Consider the following 24361-nt stretch of genomic DNA (forward strand, 5'->3'; position numbering starts at 1 on the left):
TATTCCAAAGCTTAATAATATTAATTAAATGTCAGCAGAAATTTTCTCAAGAAAAATATCTTGTATTTTTTCCTTAGGATTATTTTGCACCATAAGGGCAAAGATAAGGTGTTCAAAAACAAAAAAACAGGGGATCCCTGGGTGGCGCAGTGGTTTGGCGCCTGCCTTTGGCCCAGGGCGCGATCCTGGAGACCCCGGATCGAATCCCACATCGGGCTCCCGGTGCATGGAGCCTGCTTCTCCCTCTGCCTGTGTCTCTGCGCCCCTCTCTCTCTGTGACTATCATAAATAAATAAAAATAAAAATAAACAAAAAAACAAAAAACAAAAAACCCACCTTTGCTTGTTTTGCATAAAATATGGTCTATTTCCTATTTAATAGGAGAATCGCTAGAATGCTTGGTATGTGTTCTTCTAATAATGATTTGTTTTGTGAAAGATGAAAATGCACACATTGACACTCTGTCAAATGGCAAAAGCAGTATGGAAGACCTACCACGCTGAACATGAGAATTATTTTGCAACCATTTAGAATGCCTACTCCTGGGCAGCCCTGGTGGCTCAGCAGTTTAGCGCTGCCTTCAGCCCAGGGCAGGATCCCGGAGACCCGGATCGAGACCCATGTCTGGCTTCCTGACTGGAGCCTGCTCCTCCCCCTGCCTGTGTCTCTGCCTTTCTGTGTGTGTCTCTCATGAGTAAATAAATAAAATCTTAAAAAAAAAAAATGCCTACTCCCACAAGGAATCACAAGATTGCTGATTTGAAAGGAAGTTCAACACAGTTTTGACTCTGTAATATAATAAAATTTTAAAACTTAAGGCTTTGATCTGGTGGTATTTAAAATACCTATCTGCAAACTACTTTTATATTTAGAGAAACTATAAATTCTCCCTAGGTTGTGTGGCATGGGTATCACCATGAAGGAAATTTGAAGGAGCCTTGTGCCACAACCTGCAGTAGCATGGAGAAGGAGATAATCTGATTCTCTTTAAGAGGAAAGATTGTGAATGGAGTAAAAGAGACATGTAGTAGAGAGAGAAAAGTTAGAAAAGGAGAAGGTAAGAAGGGGAGAACAGTGGACACAAATAAGAAAAATCTCCTCCATTAGATTATATCTATTTGGAGATAGCTATAATTATTCAGTATATTATATTACATTGTATCCTATTAAATATTCAATTATCTCACTTTCTTAAAAGAAACAATAAAGATTATTCAATTCTGTACTATTAATAAAATTTATTTTCTTTTTTCATAGATGGTTATGTCCTTCGGAGTTACTTGGTAGACAAGTAAGTTCATATTCTTCTATTACTGTACTTATAAAACAAATATTATACTTTTCCATAAGAAAGATATCTGATATTTAAATAATACATTCTACTGAACTGCCATAAATAAATTTTTTAAAAATATGCTATATTAATGTCAGTAGAGTAGGATCCATAATAAAGTTCTGGTTTTCATAAACTGTCACTCTTTTAAATAGATAAGAACCCTTCTCATTCATGAGTATACAGTTCATAATTATATATATTCATTGGAGACAGACAGTACAAAACATTGGAGACAGGGGACAACCACTAACACTTTCATTAATAGTTTGCCTATCACTTACTGATTAATGCAGTTGGTTGAAATGAATTAATCATGAACCAATTAGTGTTTACACAGTAGGTGCTAATGTCACCTGTTAGTAATCTTCAATTGAGGGCTTTTCTTTACTAGGCATAGTAGAGTATTAACTTGCTCTTTTGGAAGCATGCCAGAAAAAAGATAGTCCTCAATGATTCTTCTATTCTTATGAATAAGACATTGTCACAGTCTGGTACTAGTGTTCTATTAGAATCCCCCTCAAATGTTATAAGATTCTGTTGCAAGTATATTAATGCAAGAAATGAACTCCATTATCAGGTCATACGCCAATATTAATATTTACAGAATTCTGCATAATAAAAAAAATCAAGGAAGACTCACAAACTGTATACATAAACAACCTGACACCAATCGAAAGAGATAACTCAATGCTAATGCTTTGTCAGCAAACTAGTAAAGAGTCAAAAGAAAAATAATCACAATTCTTTTTCTCAGAGCATTAATCACAATGGTGGGCAAGGCACTTTTCTATTTTATGAAAGATACAAATTTCAAGGAAAGAATATATGGCGTAACGAGGACAACTTCATCAGTGATTATTCCAGGATGATGAAGAGAGAGTTTAGAATTTATACTCTAAGAAATTATGGGTTCACCATCTATTGATGTGAATACTTAATAAGTGCTTATTGAATGAATGATAGGAAAATCTGTCCTCTTTGTATTTGTGTCAGATTTCTATTAGCCAAACCCTCCCTAATCTCAGAGAAAGGATCCAAACAAAGACATAGGGAACTCACAGCATCTGCCACAGTTGGCAGTGACTTGGAGAGCCTGCTGCTGCTTCCATGATAAAAGCAGAGATAATACAGAAACCAATAGTGGATCTTGTCAAAGTGAAAGTCCTCTTATATTTCTGAACTTTAAAACTGTATTCTAAAAACAAAACAAAACAAAAAACTGTATTCTATGTTTCAAGACTATATTAGCATTTATCATACTTTCTATTTTAATTACTTGCATATAATTCTCTCCTCCATTAGATTATAAGCATCTTGAAATCCAAGCTTCTGTCTTACTCATGTCTGTATCTCCTGGTACATAGGAGGGACTCAGTAGGTGTGTACAAAGAAATATTTTACAAAGATTCAGGACCAAGTACAACCAAAATGTGTAAAAGTAGCCAGAACTATTACTATGCATGCAGTTTATAACCATAAATATTTTTAGGATTATATAACATAAGAATCACCATACAAACCATATCTTGGCTACTCATTTTGAAATATAAATTTGAAAATTTATATATTTTATAATTAATATTTGTACATTTAAAAAATCCATTAGAGCCCCAAGTGGAGTATTGTGCTATGCTTGTTCAGTTTGTGCAGTTGAAAAAGTACTTCTTACAACACACAGCTCTATGCTAGGCTCACAGTTGGATCTAAAGATGAATAAAGCATATGTGGGGCTCCTGAGGCATGTTTCCACTATTCCATGTCTATGATATGGAGTAAGTTGTGGGTCTTTTGGTTATTTTTAGAATATAACAGAGGATTAGGTTAAACCAATGAAAGATGATGCAGATGACTATGAAATTTCTTCCCACTTAAAAGTGAATGACATTTAACTTCTCATCCTTAAATGCTTAATTTTGTCATATAAAATCATATTACTGGCTTTTTTTTATATTACTAGCTTTTTAATCTAAATATTGCCTTAATGTTAAGAACATATTTTTTAATAAAAATTATTTTCTATATTTACAGTGATGGAGAGATCTATGATGATATTGCTGATGGTAAGTCTCACATGGCACCCACCACCAAGAACAGTAACAGTGAATTTTTGTTCTTATAAATACTAAAAATAGCTTGCTGGATTAATTAGAGCTTTCCAATCAGATCAGAATTTGAATCACTTGAAAATGTTAGGAAAAGTAGATGCTGTGATATAATTTTAAAAAATTATTTGTGCACATGACTGGAAATCAAGGGAGAATCTTATTTATTTTCTTCGAAAACAGAAGCATGAAAATGATTAGTGAATTTTTCATTATACTATTAATCTTAATTTCTAAACTTTCATCCACAAACATATGTATACTTGACCAGTTAATAGGTACTTATTTCATAACCTATATTACTTGCCAGTGTTCTTTTAGCATCACATATTTATAAATTACACTCTAAAAACTTAATCTCAACTGAAATGATGCATATAGTTACTCATGTGGCCTTTTAGTTTCCTTTTAAATTTAGGATCGTACTGATATTTAATATCTCCAATCTCATTTACAGTAACTACCAAAGAGTACATTTAATTAATTGCCCAATAAAATAATCCTCAGTCTCATTTTGATAAAGAATAAATCTGTCCAAAAACTTAGAATTATATACTGAGCATTGAAAGTTAAATACATATATGATCTTCCATTTAACTACTTTTTCATAAAATGGGTCAATTCTACATTTTTTTTAATCCTAAACTGGGAGGGTGTGAATCACCCACATTTCTAACCTTGGAACACTTAAAAGATATGTGTTTTGTATAACTATATTGAAATTTGTACTTTTTTTTTTCCAGGTTGCATCTATGACAATGACTAGGTCTCAGCTTTGTTCATTCTGCTATGTTCATTTGCTGCCAAAATGAAGTCTAAGTTTTAATTGACATGCGATTGGATATCATAGAAAATGAATGCACACAACTACTCATTACCATTTGTTATAAAATCTTGATTATGAGGTTTTGAAACTTTGGACTTAGAAAATGATTTTGACATCTTGGAAGACTACACCAATGAAATGTAAGAATTACTAAATATTCCATCTCTGCCTCAGCTGCAGTTATGAAGGCACTTCTTTTAGACCACCTCCCTTCTGTAGACAACCTCCCCTCCTTAAAAAGAAAAAAAAAATGAGAAGAAATGATTGTGTTGTCTAAAGAAATATGAGGAAGAAGAATAAAGAAATATAAGGAAGAAAATATTAAACCATTTCACAAGAAGGAAAACTATTGTTTGAACTTCTAATTATGACTGTATCTTATATTCTTTATTCAAATTATCTATCCTGAAAAAGACACAACTGTCTCCTCTCTTGCTGGCAGGATAAATGTTTTAAAAATGACAGTGGTAGCAGAATTTTTGTATAAAGATTGTTCCTGTTTGTTAATTGTGAATATATGTTAATTATTTGATGAGAATGTAAACATTTAGTGTGCGCACTTAAGATTAAAATTTAGAAGAGCCAAAATAAGTTTTCTTTTTGCAGATTCATCCACTAATAGTTTAATTATGTGCTCTATTTAAATTACTGTTGTAACTAGAGTGGATATGAATGAGGACTACCCTAAAATTATGAAGAATGAAGATGGACTTTGAAATTAATTAGGCTTTTATGGCACCTCTTTACTATGAGAACTCTTTTGAAGGCTTTTGCTTTTCAATTACCTCTGTGGAACTTTTTTTTTCTTTTTTTTTAACTACTTTACTGGAAAGTTGGCCTAGTGTTTGGACTAGAACATTCCTTACTCAGACATACTCATTCCCAAAGCAACTCCAAACAAAATATGAAGCATTTGGGCTCCAAATGCTAAGAACACTAAACACCATGATACAATATTCAAAACCCTAACACCCAAGAAAATAGCATGTTAGGTAATTTTTTCACAACTTCCAAAATAGGCAAATCCTAAAGCAGGCTCTACTACTAATGAACCACGAAGTAATATTGGGTAAACTATTTATCCTCCCAGTTTCCTCATCTGCAAATTACAGGATTAGATGCAATCAATCAAATTTCCCAACTTTTTTTTACTACCAGTTACCTCAAACTTTTATAATCTTTTCCCTACCCTAATCCTGTATTTCAGAAGCCTTTGTGTATTTTTAAAATTCTTTGATTAAATACTGATTAATGCATTTTCCATACTTTAATATTGCAAAGGCCCATTGGAGCTTCTGAAGAGTGGCCCCACTGAATTGAAATCATTTTAAGTCATTGTAACCTCAGCCTTCATATGGGTAAAGTGTGATTTCCATTTGATATGTTGAAATTTGAAAATAGATCATCAAAAAAATAAAGAGAAAGAAAGAAAGAAGAAAGAAAGAAAGAAAGAAAGAAAGAAAGAAAGAAAGAAAGAAAGAAAGAAAGAAAGAAGAAAGAAAGAAAAAGAAAGAAAGAAGAGAAAGAAAAAGAAAGAAAGAAAGAAAAGAAAGAGAGAGAAAGAAAGAAAGAAAATAGGCCATCATCAACATTTATTGCTCAATTTATAGATTCTGGGAGTCTGAGGCCCTCACATGAGAAACCAATGATGTCAAAGTCCCCCCCCAATTATGAAATACTTTAATGTCTACTTTTTAATATGGTAAGCCAGTATATGCTCATTTGATGAAATTATTTAAGAGATAAATTACATGGTTCAAAAGCATTTTTGTTTTTGTTAAATTTGGTAGCAAATATACGTAATACACTGACAGTATATTTCCAGTAATTTTTTTCTGATTGAGAATGACAAATTCAATACAACGTCAGTTTTTAAAATTCCTAATTAAATCAAGAGAATATTTTAGAGTTTTGGGTTATACACCAAGAAACAAAAATACACATGCCTACGAAAGATATATGTATTAGATAATCATCTTAATATAAAGATATATTTGACATATTAATTTTAATATACTAAATATTATTTCTCTTATAGTTTTATGTATGGAATTTTGTCACACGAGAAGAGTTACAATAAATAATACCTTCAGCAGATAACTTCGCCTCCTACTTCATCAAGAAATTGATCTGCAGAGTCTTTCTCTAAGTCCAATCTTACCTCTTTTTCCTTCCTATTTTGAATGAAATTGAAAAAAAACAAGCACAATTCCCTTCAACTTCCAATGACATTCAGCCTTAACCCATATTCAGACATTACCCCAGGGAATAAGATGTCCCTCCTCAAATCCATAACCTTTATCCAATTTCTTCATCCTTCTTTCACTGTAGTCTTCTTCCTTCACAGTTAACTAATTCTCTTTCTCTCTCTCTCTCTCTCTCTCTCTCACACACACACACACACACACACACTCCCCACCCAAATTCTCCCCTTTCTTTTCTTCTCTTCCTCTACTTTTAACTTCTCCCATCATGCAGATTCCCTCTTCTAGGCTTTCAAACATACTGAAGTTTTTCTAGCTCAAAAAACAACAGAAAATCTTGCCTTGAATCCAAACGTCTCTCAAACTACAACCCATTTCTACCTTCCTCTTCTCATCTCATTGTCTTTAAAATGGTAGGGTATATCTAGCAACCAGGAGAATACTACACCTCGTGGACCCCCAACCATAGGAAGCTTAACTCACCAAAGGTCCTGCCATCAACACTCAGAGACCCATTTCCACAGTTGTGCCAACTCCAAGCTGCCCACAGACTGCTCCTAGCCAATGACTGAGCATGGCAGTCCTGATCCTGAAAGATACAGAAGACACCAGGCCGCAGATGTGGTTTGAAGACTCCCCAACAGCCTTGCTAAAACTTCTTTACCCTGCATAGTACTCAGAGATGTTTCTTTCCAACATTCTTCCCTGACTGACCCTGACCCTCCCTTCCCTTCCCTTCCCTGACCCTCTTTATTAGGGTCAGACTTGCATTGCTCTCTGATGACTCCTCCAACTTCCCTGGCTTCCTCCCATTTCGTCTCACAAATACGTTGCTCCATTTTTCTGCAACATCAGCCATTTATGACAGGAAATAAATGAGATGAAGCACACACACCACACTAGAGCTCTCCAACTTGTCAATAACGAGGAGCCTTTCCGTGGGGGTGAGTGATGGACAAACCTCATTTAGTGTCTATGACAGCCAGATTGCATTTCTGTTAGAAGCACCAAATGCCATTGAGAGGTCTAGCAGGAATATAATCATAAAAAACTAATGCTGCTGCACATGAACTCCTCAGCATCTGATGCGATGCAAATGCCATGGCCTGGACTTGAAATTTAAAGTCAAATTATGGCCTTGGACTTGCCCAGCTGAGAATACTCAATAGCGAATACAGGCTGTTGGCAGACAGGTTCTTATTAACAAAGCAGAAGACAGAAATTCCTTCTATGACCACCTTCTCATCTCAGTTCTTAGAAACAGATCTTTGAAATGATGTAATATTTTTCAGAAACTTCAATTAAATTGATTAATAATTTTATTCCGGCATGGAAACTATCTCTTTGCTTTCAAATTCATGATCTTACACATGCTGTCAGATATGGGAGCTTGAGTCTTCATCACACCTCTAGGAACAGCGTTGAAAGGAAGACTCTTTAAGTAAGGATGAAATTTAGGTTATTATTCTTTAGCTAAAATGATATGATTGTTAGAGCTTCACCCTATATGGTAGAAGCTGTGTTAAGAAAAGCTTTGAAATGCTGTTGCCGCCCACATGCCTCCGGGGATTAGAGGTTTGTGGGGGGTTTTTTGTTTGGTGTTTTTTTGTTTTTGTTTTTGTTTTGTTTTGCTATGTTGGTTTCTTGTCTTTAATATGTATCAAACCAAAAGAGGTGCACTAAGCTATCATGGTCACTAACCTCCAAGATCTAAATAAATGTACAAGACTAGAAAACCAAAACCACAAGGTATTAAAGACTTTTGTGCATTTGTCTAGAAGAGAAACAACAGAAAATCTCTCTTATTCCAAACCTAACTGTAGAAATAGACATACTCACAAGGTATCTTAGGTTGGATCCTCCAGAAGCAGAGCTTGAGACTAGAATTTTAGAGGGCTTTGTTTAGGGGACTTTACAGTGGGGAAAAAATCTGTAAGCAGGATAAAAAAATCCTGCAAGCAGGATAGCACAGGGGAAAAAGTTGGGCAAAGATGTGCATTAACTGCAGCCCATGCTCAGCCTGATTCCAGAAGAAAGCACTGAAGCAAGAAGCACTCCATTGAGTCAGCTACCCTGAGACAAGGGAGCTAGGCTTGTATCTCTCCATCAGCAGTCCCTGGCTACCAGAGGCTTCCTTCCCCAACCTCAATCATCTGTGGGCAACACTGCCTCTTTGGGCTGAGAGAAATTCTCCGAAGTAGGGTGCAGCTGTGAATTTTAGCAACCAATTCTTATAGCAGCTGAGGGATGGGTGCACCTGCCAGTAAAAGTTACGAGGGTTAGATCAGAAGTGAATTTTCTGCAGAAATAACAGCTCTCTCGTCAAATAGGAAGGGACATAAAAGTGTATATTTTATGGACCAAACGCTAAAGCTGGAAGGCCTTGCATCATTAAGGGGTTGTCCCGGCTTGTCAAGGTCCTGTCAGAGTCCCAAATCATTTCAGCAGCAATGCCCCCTAAGTCACCACATTTTACACAGGTAAGTATGTTGAGAGGCAGTTGAAAGATGAATGTTCATTTTAAGTCTATTTATTATTATTATTCTATGTATCTTACACATTTATTCAAAAGGTGAAATCATCCAATCTCAGTATTTGAGTCAATTCTGTATACAAGCTGCATTGTCGCTGTCATCCTCACCATCTATTAGCATTTATTGAGTGCTTATTGTGTGCTAAACACTGTGCTGAGTGCTAAGAGCCTTGTCCTATTTAAACATTATGTCAACCTTATCGAGTCAGGCTCAGAAGAAATGAAATTTAGATGTGACATATGCTTTGCCCAAGTTTCATGAACAGGTTCAAGATCTTATCATTGTGATATCCTGCTTTCCATATGCTATCCACTCCTCCTCACTCCTGAGTAATAATAACAATAACAATAATAATAATAACAACAATGAAAATTGTTAGTGAGATACAAAGAAGCCGGAAATTAGGGAAAATGATGGTTTTTTTCATTATGATGCAGATGACAAACAGAAATGCTAGTGTTAACTAAGCTACAGAACCCAGTTTCAAGAGAGACTTGTAAGACTGAAATATATATTTAATTAATGTTAAATTTAGAGAATATGAGCTGTAAAGTCTATAACTTCAGAAAAAATGGTGATAACATATCATGACTGACCCCTTAACTAATATACCAGAATTTAGATATTCCGAGTAGTATCATTCCTTCAAACTAGTCAATTTTAGTGCTCTATACTTATTTCATTGGTTTGTATAAGATTTATCATTATGCCAGGAAAGAAGAAATTCAACTTTCAAATTTGCCTTTAGTACTTAGGAAAAAATTATTTGTAATATCTTTGTTTTCAAAAGATCATAAATGGCTATCCTTTGAAAATGGATTTGATTTTTACAAATAGGCTAGAACCTCATCTGTTGTATAAGGTAAGTGAACAAACAGGGCAATGCTCTTGTGAAATGGAGTTATGACCATAAGTTAATGACAGTTTTGTGCTCATCATAAATTCTCCCTCACCTTTCTTAGTATCTAGAGATAAATTTTAGTGAATATTTTTCAGTTTATAATACCAATATAAAATTTTTGCATTTCCCCCAGTCACCTTTCAAACATTAATTTTCTCATTAAGTAAAACTCTGTAAGTACATTTAAAGATTCCTGTGTACTTCATCACAATCACATTTTACTCTTTCTTCCCCTCCTTCTCAGAGAAAACTGGTACCTGATTTTGGTGTTTCTCACCTCTTTGCATTTCTTCACACTTTTCCTACATATGTATATATCTCTCAAAATGTTTTAAGTATTATTTTTTATATCTTAAAATTGGATAAAATTAGTATCATACTGTATGTGCTAGTCTACAACCTGCTTTTGTCACTTCCTATTATGTTTGGGAAAGGTATAGCAAGCATTCTACTGAGTGCAAAACCACAGATACTTTTGGTTTTCTACTAAAGTCATGTTAGATCGCTCCCAACTTCTGCTAACTCTGGGAAATGAACAAGGGGTAGTGGAAGGGGAAGTGGGCAAGGGGTGGGGGTGACCGGGTGATGGGCACTGAGGGGGGCACTTGGTGGGATGAGCACTGGGTGTTATGCTACATGTTGGCAAATTGAACTCCAATAAATAAAAAAAAGAAAAAATATCATAAACAATGTAACTATGGACATTCCTGTTGGAATTTCCCTAGGTATGTGAGGGTTTCTCTATGGAATATACCCAGGATTGGAACCACTAAACAGTAGAATAAGCACATACTCCACTTGAATAGACAGAGGCCAATGCTTTTTGTACCTTATTTAAGAAACTCTTTTTGTACTCTTATTTAAGAAACTCTTTACCAGCTCATGAAGATATTCTATATTTTCTTCTAAAAGTTTTAAAGTTTTGCTTTCACTCTAAATTCTTTGAACCCATCTGGAAATACCAAGCTTCTTGCTCCTCAGAGAAGCAGTTCCTCCAAACCACTTTTTGATTGGGCTAACCCTCTCCACAATATCAAAGCCAACTCTGTGTCATATGCCGAGGTTCCATATGCCTGCATCGTCTGTGAGACTCATTCCTAGGACCACACAACTGTGTTTATTTCCACTGTACTTATGCATTTGACTAGATAATTTCAAGTCTCTGCACACTTTTTACAGAAAGTTTAGACTTCAATAGCATCAATATTGTACTAAAAGAGGATTCATGATAATTTTTAAACTCTCACAATTGTGGCAGTAATTTTTAAATTAATTACTATTAGAAGGAGTTAATAAGAGAAAAGTAAAAGCATAAATTAGTTCAGAAAAGTTCATGCAGAATATTCGACATAATTTGTGAAAATATAAGGTAGCAAAATATTCTTCCAAAAAAAGTCATTTATCCGATTCCATGTTGATGAAGAATCTTCTGGTTACTACTCAGTTTCCCAAGTATATCTGGAAAGAGGGTACTGCAGTAGAATGGAAACACTTTGGTCACTGAAAAGGTTATTCTACTTACAAACTGCTTCCTTAAACAAAAGATTCTCATGAACAGGGGGACCTTCAGGGAAATTCTAAAATAGGATATGAAAATCACTGGCACCAACCATGTAATGATTTTTCCTTCTTTGGAAACATGGTATCTCATAGATTGAGACCTTTGTTTTTAAAGTTGGCTGAGCAGGGGATCCCTGGGTGGCGTAGTGTTTTAGTGCCTGCCTTTGACCCAGGGCGCAATCCTGGAGACCCCACGTTGGGCTCCTGGTGCATGGAGCCTGCTTCTCCCTCTGCCTGTGTCTCTGCCTCTCTCTCTCTCTCTCTCTCTATCATAAAAAAAAAAAAAAAAAAAAATTTAAAGTTGGCTGAGCAATGTTCTAGGGCTCCTCTATACATTGATAGATGGATCTCCATAATGATGGTGAATAAAAACACAAGTAAACTACTTTTTTGATACTCTTTTTTAGGGAATCCTACTTACTTCCCCTCCCGTGCTTGCTTTTTTCAATACGTCTCTTTGTAAGAAAATCAAGTTTGAATAGTATTCATCAGGGGAGGAGTGTGCCTAAACAAACAATAATTAAGGAAGTATGTTGGAATTTCCCACTGTCTCTGGGAAACGAACAAGGGATAGTAGAAGGGGAGGTGGGCGGGGGAATGGGGTGACTGGGTGACAGGCACTGAGGGGGGCACTTGACAGATGAGCACTGGGTGTTATGCTATATGTTGGCAAATCGAACTCCAATAAAAAAATATACAAAAAAAAAAAAAAAAAAAGGAATCTCCCACTGTGATGGCCAGCTAGTCAATTTCTTTATTTCTGTCACTTTTTGAGACTATTTTATTAAGTACATGTGAATTTGTTATTTGAAATCTTCTTTATAATTAAGCCTCTTTTCACTATGTTGGGACATTTTGCATACTAATTATGTTTTTTTACTTAGTCTGTTTTCTCTGATATTAGGAAGGCTATCGAGCTTTTTTTTTTTTTTTTTTAAGGATTTTATCTATTCATGATAGACACACAGAGAGAGAGGCAGAGACACAGAGAGAGGGAGAAGCAGGCTCCTCACAGAGAGCCAGATGCGGGACCCAATCTCTGGACCCAGGATTACACCCTGAGCTCTGGGCCGAAGGCAGATGCTCAACCACTGAGACACCCAGGGGTCCCCCAAGATGACTTTGATCTTATATACAGTTTTCATCTTTTCATTTTTAACGTTTTTTTATTTTAGTGTATTTCTAAGAAACACCATATAGATGGATTTTTAAATTAACCTAACAGTTTCTGCCTTTCAACTGATAAACTTGCAATTAAGTATTCTGTCCCCATATACATATTTAGAATTGTTTCCTATTTTACATTGTCCTTTCTATTTGTTAGGTTTCTCCCCATGTGTCTTTGTTCTCTTTCTTGTCTTTTTTGGAGGCTGATTTATTTCTTCCTTTCTTGATTTTCTTCGTTTATTCCCTTCACCCCACTGTCCAGTATTTTCTTTCCTTTTTAATCCAATATTTAAATATTATTATTAAATGCAGACTGCATTTGCTTAAATGTGTCTACATGATTTACCAATTTATTTACCCATCACTGTTTCTTATATTTCAGACTATCTTTCCAGGGCCATTTTCTTCTTCTTGAAATACATATAATGAAAGCTTCAATAGTCATGCCTTTTGGGGGTAAACACTGCCATTTCCTGATTATCTAATATGTCTTTATTTTTCATGTTATTTAAAGATAGTTTTTCTTTAGATACAAAAATTTTGGTTGACAGTTTTATTTGTTTACCACTTTATACTTTTAGACTTATTTATTTGACACACAGAGAGAGAGAGAGAGCACAAGCAGAAGAAGCCAGAGAGGGAGAAGCAGGCTCCCCACTGAGCAAGCAGCCTGATGTGAGACTCCATCCCAGGACCCCGAGATCATGACCTGAGCCAAAGGCAGAAGCTTAACCAACTGAGCCACCCAGGCACCCCTGTTTACCACTGTAAAGATAATTTTTCTGTCTGCTGGCATCTATTATGTCTGCAAAGGAGACTACAGTTATTCCAGTTGTGGTTCTTATAGGTTGTCTTTCTTCTGCAATTGCTTTTAAGATCTCTTTGTCTTTGTCTTCACTATACATTGTCTCCGTGTGGATTTCCTTTTATTTATCCTGTTTGGCATACATTATCCCTCCTATATTTGCTAATTTTGTTTTTCACAAATCCAAGAAAATGTAAGCCATAATATCTTTAAATACTGCATCTTTTTATTTTATTATTTCCTTCTGGGAATCCTATTAAAGTATGTTAGACCTGCTCAAAATATACTCCATATATTTTCTACCCCTTAGAATAGTGATTTTTGTTATTTTCAATTTTTTTACTGAGGTAGAAATTTCGTGCAAGTAAATTTGACCCTTTAAATATACAGTTCTGTAAGTTTAACAAACACATGGTGTCACATAACCACCACTATAAATAAAAAACAGAACCATTTCATCACTTCTAAAAATTTCCCTGTGCCTTGTTGTCATCAACCAAAAGTAAAGGCAACAAAAGAAAAATAAACAATTAGGACTACATCAAAATTAAAAGCTTCTGCACAGCAAAAGAAACCATCAACGAAGTGAAAAGGCAATCTATAAAGTGCAAGAAAATATCTACAAACTACACATCTAATAAGAAGTTAGAAAAAAAAAAGTTAGATGTACAAGTACAAGGAACTCATACTACTCACTAGCAAAAAAACAAACCAACATAACAAAAGAAATCAAAACCAAAACAAAACAAAAAATAATAAATAACCCAATTTAAAAATGAGGGGATCCCTGGGTGGCTCAGCGGTTTAGCTCCTGCCTCCGGCCCAGGGCGTGATCCTGGAGTCCCAGGATCGAGTCCCACGTCGGGCTCCCTGCATGGAGCCTGCTTCTCCCTCTGCCTGTGTCTCTGCCTCTCTCTCTCTCTCTCTGTGACTCTCATGAATAAATAAATAAATAAAGTATTTTTAAAAAATGAGTAAAGGACCTGAATAGACATTTTTCCTAAGAAGACATACAAATGGCCAACAAGTACATTAAAAGTTGTTCAACATCACTAATCTTTAGGAAAATGCAAGTTAAAATCACAATGAGATATTACCTGACACCTGTTAGGATGTCTGTTATCAAAAGGACAAGAGATAAGAAATACTGACTAGGATAGAAGAAAAAGGAAATTTGCATAGTTGATGGGAATGTAAACTGGTACAGCCAAGATGGAAAACAATATGGAAATTCCACAAGAAATTAAAAATAAAACTACCATATGATCCAGCAATTCCATTTCTGGGTATATATCTGGGTATATGTTTTGAACAAATCAAGATCTTAAAGAGATATCTGCATTCATGTTCGTGTATCATTATTCACAATAACCAAGGTATAAAAACAATTTAAGTGTTTTTATACATCTAGTAATATTTATTATTCAGCCCCTAAAGAGAAGAAAATCCTGCCATTTGCAACAGCATAGATGAAATTGGAGGGCATTATGTTAAGTGAAATAAACCAGGCAGAGAAAAACAAATGCTGCAAGATCCCACTTTATATGTGGAATCTAAAAACCAAACCCATAGAAACAGAAAGTAGGTTGGTAACCGCCAGGAGGGTGAGGAAAACAGAGAGGCTGGTGAAAGGCTACAAAAAACTTTCAATTATAAGAGAAATAAAGTCTCGTACACCCAGCTGGCTTAGTTCATGGAGCATGCAACTCTTGATCCCATGGTCGTGAGTTCTAGCCCCTCGTTGGGTGTAGAGATTACTTAAAATAAATGAATTTAATTTTAAAAAAGAGAAACAAGCCTGAGAAACTAATGTACAATATGATATAGATGATAATACTGTATTGTGTAATTGAAATTTGCGAAGACAATAGAACTTAAGTATTCTCAAGAACAATTAACAACACTTTAATGGTAAGGGATGTGTTGTTAGCTTGATAGTAGAAATCCTTTTATTTGTCCATTATACCTCAATTAAAAAAAATTTCTCAGTCTCTAGTTTGTCCTTTTATTCCCTTAAAATTGTCTTTCTAAAAACAAAATTCTTCCTTTTGATGAAATCCAGTCTATCAATTTTTTTCTCATATGTCATGTCTAAAAAATCGTCACCTCACCCAAGATCACAGATTTTTTTTTTCTGTTGTTTTATAGAAGTTTTGTGGTTTGGGATTTTATATTTAGGTCTATTATCCACTTTGAGATAATTTTTATATAGAGTGTGAGGTGTAGACCAAGGCTCATTATTTGTTGTACGGCTATCCAAGTGATCCGATACCATTTATTGCAAGACTATCTTTTCTACATTGAATTGCCTTTGTAGCTTTGTCAAAAATTCATTGAAGACATAGCTATAGATACAGAGATAGAGATGATATAGATATAGGTTTAGATAGATAGATCTGAGCTCTTTATTTCTGTTCGATTAATTTATGTCTAAAATTACCCTGCCTTTATAGTAAATCCTGAAAATAAATAATGTGGGTCCTCCAACTTTGTTCTTCCTCAGTATTGTGTTGGCTATTCTACATTTTTTATCTTTCCAAATAAATTTTAGAATCATTTTGTTAATACCTACAAAATAACTTCTTGAGTAAGCTTTGGTATGTTGTATCTTTAAAGGAATTTGTCAGGGCACCTGGGTGATTCAGTCAGCTAAGTGTCTTGCCTTCAGCTCAGGTCCTGATCCCAGGGTCCTGGGGGCAAACTCTGAGTTGGACTCTGCTCTGCCTGTTTCTCCCTCTGCCTGCCACTCCCCCTCCTTGCTCTCTCTCTTTCTCTCTCTGTCAAATAGACAAATAAGGTCTTAAAAAAAAATAAAGGAATTTGTCCATTCATCCTTTTAGTATCTGTAGGGTTTCATAGTAACAGCCTTTCTCTTTTGTTATTTGTGTTTTATAGCTTCTTTCCTTTCTCTTGATCAGTCTGGCTAGAGATTAATCAGTTGGTTATTTCAAAAAACAACTTTTGATTTCATTTTATTTAACTAACTTCCCTTTACTTGCTTTGGATTTAATTAGTTGTTCTTTTTCTAGTTTCTTAAGGTAGAAACTTAAACCACTGATTTGAGATCTTCCTTTTTCTTTTCTTCTTCTTCTTCTTTTTTTTTTTTTTTTTTTTTGTTTTTTGTATAAGCATTTAATGCTATTCATTTCTGGGATTTAGATCTATGCCAAACATTTTGTTATGTTATATTCTCATTTCTATATAATTCAAAATACATTTTCCTTTACCTTTCAATTTCTACTTTATCCTATGGGTTCTTTAGGAGTATGCCTTTTGCTGTTCAATTTCTAAATATTTGGGACTATTCTAGCTTTCTGTGTTATTGATTTCTAGTTTAATTTTGTTATGGTCCAAAAACATGCTTTATGTGATTTCAATTTTTCAAATTTGTTAAAATTTGTTTTCTGTCCCAGACTGTAGTCTATCTTGGTGAATATTCCATCTGCACTCAAAATGAATGGCTATTCTGCTGTTGCTGAATGTCTATAACTGTCAATTAGGTAAAGTGGTTGATAGCATTATTCAGGTCTTTGGTCTATTTATCCGCTTCTTGCTTTTGTCTAATGCAATTACCACACTGTATTAATTACTACACTTTTGTAGTAAGTTTTGAAATCAGGAAGTATATAACTTACTTTTAATATGGTAATTGATGTAGGAATTTCTTAGAAATTTCCTAGGTAGGTATTTGTATATCTCCTTAACTAATTATTGCATACCTTGAACTAATATTGTGCTATTTCATATGAAATATGAGAACCTCTTAACAGTCCAATTGTGTCCTGCATTTTATTTCTACAATTTAAACACACAGTACACTGTATTGCTTTTGCTTTAAATGAGAAGTATCTAATAATTTACTTATATATAAACCATTTTCTACATTTTTTGTCTATTCATATAGATCTGCATTTCCATCTGCTTTTATTTCCCTTTTGGTTGCAGAACTTCCTTTAAAATTTATTTTAAAACACATCTGTTTATGATAATTTATTTCAATTTTTTCAAATCTGAAAATTTCTTTATTTTACTTTCATTTTTTAATATTTATTTTACCAGATATAGAATTCTAGATTATAGATTTCACTTTAAAATTGTCTTTTGAGTTCTAGCTTGCACTGTTTCTGACTAGATGTCACCAGTAATTCTTATTATTATTGCCTGTAGTTTATTTGCCTTTGTTTTTTCTCTGATCACTTTAAAGATATTTCACTTTATCTTTGGTATTTGGTAATTTGACTATAACATGCCTGGGAATGGTTTTCTTCGTGTTCATTTGTTTGTGACTCATACAGCAATTTGGATCTGTGTCTTGATAATTTTTATCAAATCTGGAACATTTCAGCCATTGTTTCTTTGAGTATTTTTTCTGCTGTAATCTCTCCACTTCTCTTGGGATTCCAATTACACATATTTCAGACTGTTTGATTTTTTTAATGATTCTTTTTTTTTTTTTCAGTCTTTCTCCTCTTCATTCTCTCTATTGGTCTGTATTCAATCCACTGATCACCCCTCCTTTTTTGTGTGTCCAATATGTCACCATCAAGTGGATTTTTACATTTTTTATATTGTATTTTTTTATTTCTAGAATTTTCACATGGTTCTTTTTTTATAGTATGCATTTCTCTAGTAAGAGCTTCCATTTACTATAATTATAAAATTCTGTTAATTTTGATGCCTGTGTTATTTCTTGGTTTGGATTCAATGACTTTTTTCTCAAGAAGATGAATCACATTTTTCTGATTTTTCACATCTAATTAAATTTTTATTATATGCTTTACATTGTAAATGTTATGTGTTTGAGAGTTTGGATACTACTGTTTTCTTTTTAATGAGTTTTTTGGGGGGGTTCCCTATTTATTAATTTACTGGGAAATTAGCTCGATTCTGTTGAGACTTGATTTTAGGCTTTGTTTGAATATGTCTATAGTAGCATTTATTTTAGGCTAGTGTAGCTTTTCCCCTAAGTTATGACCTTTTGGGGGTCTCCATGCCAACCTTTGTCTAAATTATAGCCTTCTGGAGTGTTCTTAACTGAATGCTCAGGGTGGTTCACCAAAATTTCTTCACTTGCTGGTTAGAACTCTAATTGTCTTTTGCAATCTTCTACCGACCTCTGGAATTTTCAGTTAGTTCAAAGCCCCCAGGTGCTGTTCTCTAACAGGACTTCCCAGAATCTCACCATCTTCTTGTGCAGCTTAAAATTCAGCTATCTAGTTAAGAGGATTCATATACAGATTTCTGGAACTCCTACTCTGGTACAGGTTCCTCCTCTCTGGCATTCTGTTCCTTAAATTTCAATTGCCTCCTTAGATCTGAACTTCAATCTTTCTTTCCTCCATCCTGTTTCTTTCCTCCAGATAGTTGTTCTCTGTTGGTTTCCATAGTTTAGTGTTATGTTGTGAAATGTGTCCCCAGGCAAAAAGCCAGATAGAATGTGGAGTTCACCTTGTCTGTTTCTTTTATCTCAAGGTCACAATGCCACATTACCTACTGTCCGATGCTTCAAATTGGACAGTTGTTAATAAATATGTGAACATTTATTATGGTAAAGTGAATTTAATAGTCATTCTCCATCATGGACAAAAATCAGAAATTCTTCATTAAAAATCATTATTTCAAATAGAGTTCCGTTATATTTGGTTTCTGATCACCAATATCTGAAGTCTGTGAGTTATAGTTTTTATTTCTACCGATTCTTCCTTATGGTGGCTTTTTCCTATGACTTCGATGAACTTTGAATATGAACTTTTGTTTGATCTTAATTTGTGAAGAGTCTAAGGGCTTTTCTCCAGAAAGGATTTGTAATTGCTACTGCTGAAAGCCAGGGGGCACCACAACCTGGGTCCACTTTGGTCCACTTCTAGAATCCTGGACTTAATGCAGAAGTCTCATGTGTTGCTTTTCTACCTCTGGTAGTGGCTTAGTCTCAGATCATGAGTATGCAATTGGCGTCTGCCCTCTAGATAACTCTGCTTTTCCAGTTTTCTAATTTCACACTGTTCCTCTAATTTTGCTATACTGTTTTCTGTTTTTTGTTTTCTGGTGGAGGAATTTTGGAGATTTTCTTTAGCCAAAGGGGTGGGGGAAGGAAAGGAATGAAAAATATAAACTATTGATTATATTATGCAGATTTAATGGTGGAGTTGTCATTTGGTTAACTTTGGTTGGTAAAATTAGCAGGAGTCATAGAAGGCATCCTGAGGGAAGACTGGGAATTCTGTAACTCAGAGGAGTTACAAAACTTTCCTGAAAATTTTTTCCACTTGGGTATATGGCCAAGGGGCATATTTTAACTATCCATATTTTAAGGGGCATATTTTAAACTACCCTTTATCAAATGGAAGCTTGGCTTAAAAGAATATTGCAAAGAAAGTACGTGTAACAAAAGTTAGATACTTCTGTAAGTAATAAAAGCACAGTTTTAAAATACAGAAGCTCAGGTACTTTTACTACTGATATTAGCACTTTATCAACATCATTATAAGAAAAAAAGCAAAGGCAATGTAATCAGATGTCACAATGTCAGCAACAATTTTTTAAATGAAAATTAAGATCACGTAAAACATGATTCTATGTAGATTATCCTTTACGGTTACTTAAGTCTAAGTATATACTATTCCTTGAGATGTTAGCTGATGATAGTATAAAGCTATCTGATTTGCAAAATATTTAAAAATAAACATTCAAAATGTGAAGGTAATTTTCTATGTTTTTAATGATGTGAAACATGCAGTATTGAATTCAATACTTTGGAAAATGAGAAACTTAGCAACAGACAAAAAGGTACATATTGGTGGGGTATAATACAGTGGCATTCCCTGCTATGATAAAAAAAAAAAAAAAGACTGAAAAAAAAAGCCACAAAGAAAAAAATTTGGTGACAAACTAAAATGTTCCATTGGTCAACCAAGAAAGAAAAAATAAAAACAGAAACAAAAAACTCAAAAACCTGAAGATTTGAAGAAAAAGATATTGAACAAAAATGCATTACAGAACCTTTGCTGTGCAATTGGATAGAAGCATAGATGCTTCTACACTTGGCTTAGTTTACGGTATTTGCTGAATTCTATTCAGCAATGAAAATACACAAATCGCTATTCTTTCTGCTCCACTAAAGATGGACCAGAGCATGTGTATCCTTATCTAAACAACTTCCTTAATAAAGGCAATATTTTATGAAAAATCGATGTTTCTAAAACTGAAATATCAAAAGATATCTCAGAAGAGTAGAGACAGTACCACATGTGATAATTTTAAATAATAAAGACCTTTAAAATATAGCTTAATTTTTATACACCTTGAAAAGAGAAAGGAAGTAACTATGAAAGTGTTTTATACCATGAAGATGTTTGATATTTATTTAGTGGTAAACTGTTTTCCATAGTGATTGGTGGCTTTTAGTACCACATTACCTATCAGATATTTTAAAAATATTTATTTAGTCTTTCCCTTCAAGGTAAATGTGATAACAATAACTAAAAATCTTACTACTTTTCGAAAGAAATTTGTGCTAGGAGGGAGCACTTAGAAAATAAATATTCGGAAACATTTCCACAGTTTTGTGATTTTTTTTAATACAATTAAAAATATAAATGTGTCACTTATATAAATGTTTATATTTACACACTTAAAAATCATGGAAAGTTTTCTAACCTGTTTAAAATCATTCAGATGACGAGTTTTGAAACCATTTTTAAATCACTTGCTAAAAATTTCTAAATGTTATGCCTTCCCATTTGCCCTAAAAATGGATTGACATCGGGAAAGACGGACCTTTATTAGCGAAATTACCTAAAAAAACCTTTGTATAACTGATTGTGGAGTTGAAAAATGAGTGTTATGGTTTAGAAACTCCAATAGTTCCTCTATTTTTTAAAAAAACTTGGTATATTGTGAGATTTCAGCTACTAAAACTCAATATCCAAATAAATTCTTCCTAGAATTGGACTTTTGAATTGCTATATCATAAAGTATTTAACAAGAAATTAAAAAAAATAATAAAGTATATTCAGCCCCACTTTTTATTAGTGTCATTAGTAAAGTAACATTAAAATTTATTTTTTACCAATTTTATTTTATCCTTGTTTTATGTCTTATTTAATAATAATAAAAAAAAAGTTGGGACTCCTGGCTGGCTCAGTCAGTGGAGCCTGCGGCACTTGATCTCAAGGTTGTTAACTTCGAGCCCCATGTTGGGTGTAGAGATTACTTAAAATCTTAAAAAAAAAAAATGAGTAAATACATATGTATTGTAGTATGTGCACAAATGTTCTTTTCAAAACGATGAGATGTACAAGAATTTGGTGGTCCATTGCTTAGCAAATTATTATAATGAGATGCTTATCATTGTGACTTAAAACAGCTGGAAAATTTTCTCTAAAATAGTTTTTCTTTAAAAAATTATATAAGTAAAAATTTGTTTTAGAAAAGTTAAAATGAAAAAGATAAAAAGCACTCAAAATTCTATCAACCAGAGATAATCACTGGTTGAAATTTTAGTGCATACCTTTCCAAATTTTATTTTCTGAATATATATATATATATATATATATCCTCCTTTCACAAACATAGGCACATACCCTATTTAAAACTGTTTTGATAGAGTGCCTTTATACGTTACAGAATATTCCTAAAATGAAATTTACAAGAGATCTTGGGACAGGAATTAAAATTTAAAGGAACAGTACTAAGAGGCTCCTTCCTGCTATTTTGAGACTTCCATTAAAATGTAAAGGAACAATGCTAAGAGGTACACGAGACCAAGGATGAATCTTCATAATCAACACTGTGCAAGATTACAATATTTGTTTGATTTCAGTCCATTGCCTGTCATTTTAATGTTCTTTATCTAGATTTTAAATGTGTGGTTTAACTCTGAAGAGAAATGACCAAAACACAGACCACCAAATGTTGTGGTTTTTGACTTGCTTTATCTTCATATGGCCTACACTGTAAGGCAGATAGATAAAGGGAACTAAGATTTTGGTAAGGCTTTGTTTCTGTTCAACATTATCTCTCTTCCCAAAACTGATAAAATTTGGTTTTTAAACTAGAATTATTAACTTTGTGTAATAGGATAGAGAATAGAAACCAGACAGTGATTACCAATGGAGTCATTTATCTTTGGAATCAAGCAGTTATCTCTCAGAGGTGTGGTCCTGGAACCAATCTCATATGACATTTTTTATCTGTGACTAATACTACAAGAAAAGACAGTTCATTCACACAGCAAATGAAACCTAGTTGGGAAATGAAAACTCAGAAGAGGAAGTCACATTCTCAATGACCAGATTAGAATCAAAATGACCCGGAAAAATTGGAGAAGTAGTAAGAAGTAAACAAAATGAGTAAAACATAGGGGTGAGCTAGAATAAACCAGGAAGAAAAACAAGTTTCAAAAAGAAGAATGGCTAGCTATTGGCAAGTATAGAAGATAACTTAGAGATTTTAACAAATAACAAGCTGACTAGAATCAGTAATGTATTGTTTAAAAAGCAAACATAACATTGTGAAATGTATTCTTCACTAAAATTTCCCTAAACTCCTACTTCCCAGTGGAGTGTCATTTGCAAACACTAAGAACTTGTCCTTTTTACCAGAAATCCTATTATTCACCGTAACAACAAATGTGAAGAACATAGATGCTTAAATGACTAAAAGAGTAATAGAAGAAAAACTAGTTTCATTGTAAGATTGGGGAAAGATAAATTTTTTTTTTTTTTTTCCTCCTGGAAGAGATGGAATAATTGAATAGTGAACTTTAAATAGGAAAATACAGTGGAACATATAGTTACAAAAATGAAAGGCTATTAGATTCAGGCTTTCATGTACCTTAAGTAATTTAAAAGTGGATCAGTAGTACTGAACTTTCATGAAAGAATGAAAGAGAAAATGAAGTTAAATTGTAGTAGGAAGGAGTTAATCTAGAATAAATAGGAACAAAAAAATAGGATAAAAGGGGTCGGTTAAAAATTGGAACAATTCTAAGACTCTGGTAAAATGTCCACTGATAGATTTCTACCTCTCTAAAATTGTGAAATATGACATATGGAAGGATGAAATGCAAATATTTAATGTCCTAACCGGACCTCAAATTTTTGTGATTTTTGCCTTAGTTGTAAGTAAAATAATCTTGCACCAAGACCTAAAAGCTCCAAGAGCAAGAGAAAAGTTTGTTGTTATCAAAATTCCTAGTGGTTATGTCAGGAGACATTTTTAAAAAGTACTCTGTGTGGCATCTCCGAATAGGAGGGCAAGACCACCAACAGGTATCTGATTGTAGACCTAATAAGAAAAGGACCTGGAATAGAGAGACAGAGGATAGTCTCCTAAGGCAGCAGGGTTCCTCTTTTATTTTCCTGATGATGCTACAGCATGAGGCTTTTATTTTTCTGTTTACAACTTTTCTTATTTTACATTAATCACAGGACATTTAAAGAGTACAGATGGCAAACAAGAATGAGAACGTATGTGTAATTCCACAGCTGAAAGGAAAAGAAAAATCAGTTAACATTCTGATGTATATCTTCTCAGACTCTTTCCTATGAACAGATAGGTAAAATCTTTTTACTGTGTACGTATTTTAAACGTGCATAAAAAGAGGGAATTTTGTAAACCCTTGCTTGATTCAAAATCACAAACATGACTTTAAATATTTAAAATATTACGGTATCATAAATATACTAGACCTACAACGTTTTTTTAATGGTTGTAATAATTTGCATAATCCCTACGTTTGGTCACGTTTGCAATTGCTCACCATGATTCACAACGGCAAATGTTATCTCCAGTCTTGCTTTTTTTTGTTTTTTTTTTTCCTTAAGTAACGCAAAAAGAGCACTGGAACAAAGGAACCCAAGGCACTTATTATTCATCGAACTTATTATTTATTGAATGCTTATTTATCCTGGACATTGCACGACC

At 33.8% G+C, this 24361-nt stretch overlaps 1 protein-coding gene and 1 long non-coding RNA gene across 5 annotated transcripts in view; one reads left to right on the forward strand and one right to left on the reverse strand.

Annotated features, from left to right (window-relative positions):
* FYB1 (FYN binding protein 1) overlaps positions 1-6364 on the forward strand; it is a 150604-nt gene extending 144240 nt beyond the window's left edge. For all 4 annotated transcript variants that reach the window (XM_072824822.1, XM_072824824.1, XM_072824825.1 and 1 more), the window contains 3 exons: positions 1258-1291; positions 3365-3396; positions 4182-6364. In XM_072824822.1, the coding sequence (XP_072680923.1) occupies positions 1258-1291; positions 3365-3396; positions 4182-4204 (89 nt within the window). In that variant the 3' untranslated portion in view covers positions 4205-6364. The remainder of the gene's footprint in view (positions 1-1257; positions 1292-3364; positions 3397-4181) is intronic.
* The window catches only part of LOC140632622 (uncharacterized), a 31822-nt gene that overhangs the window by 4944 nt on the left and 2517 nt on the right, over positions 1-24361 (reverse strand). The window contains exon 2 of the long non-coding RNA XR_012030231.1: positions 6952-7057. This is a non-coding gene — a long non-coding RNA (uncharacterized lncRNA). The remainder of the gene's footprint in view (positions 1-6951; positions 7058-24361) is intronic.

Source organism: Canis lupus, chromosome 4 (genome assembly GCF_048164855.1).
Source record: "Canis lupus baileyi chromosome 4, mCanLup2.hap1, whole genome shotgun sequence".
Taxonomy (NCBI): domain Eukaryota; kingdom Metazoa; phylum Chordata; class Mammalia; order Carnivora; family Canidae; genus Canis; species Canis lupus.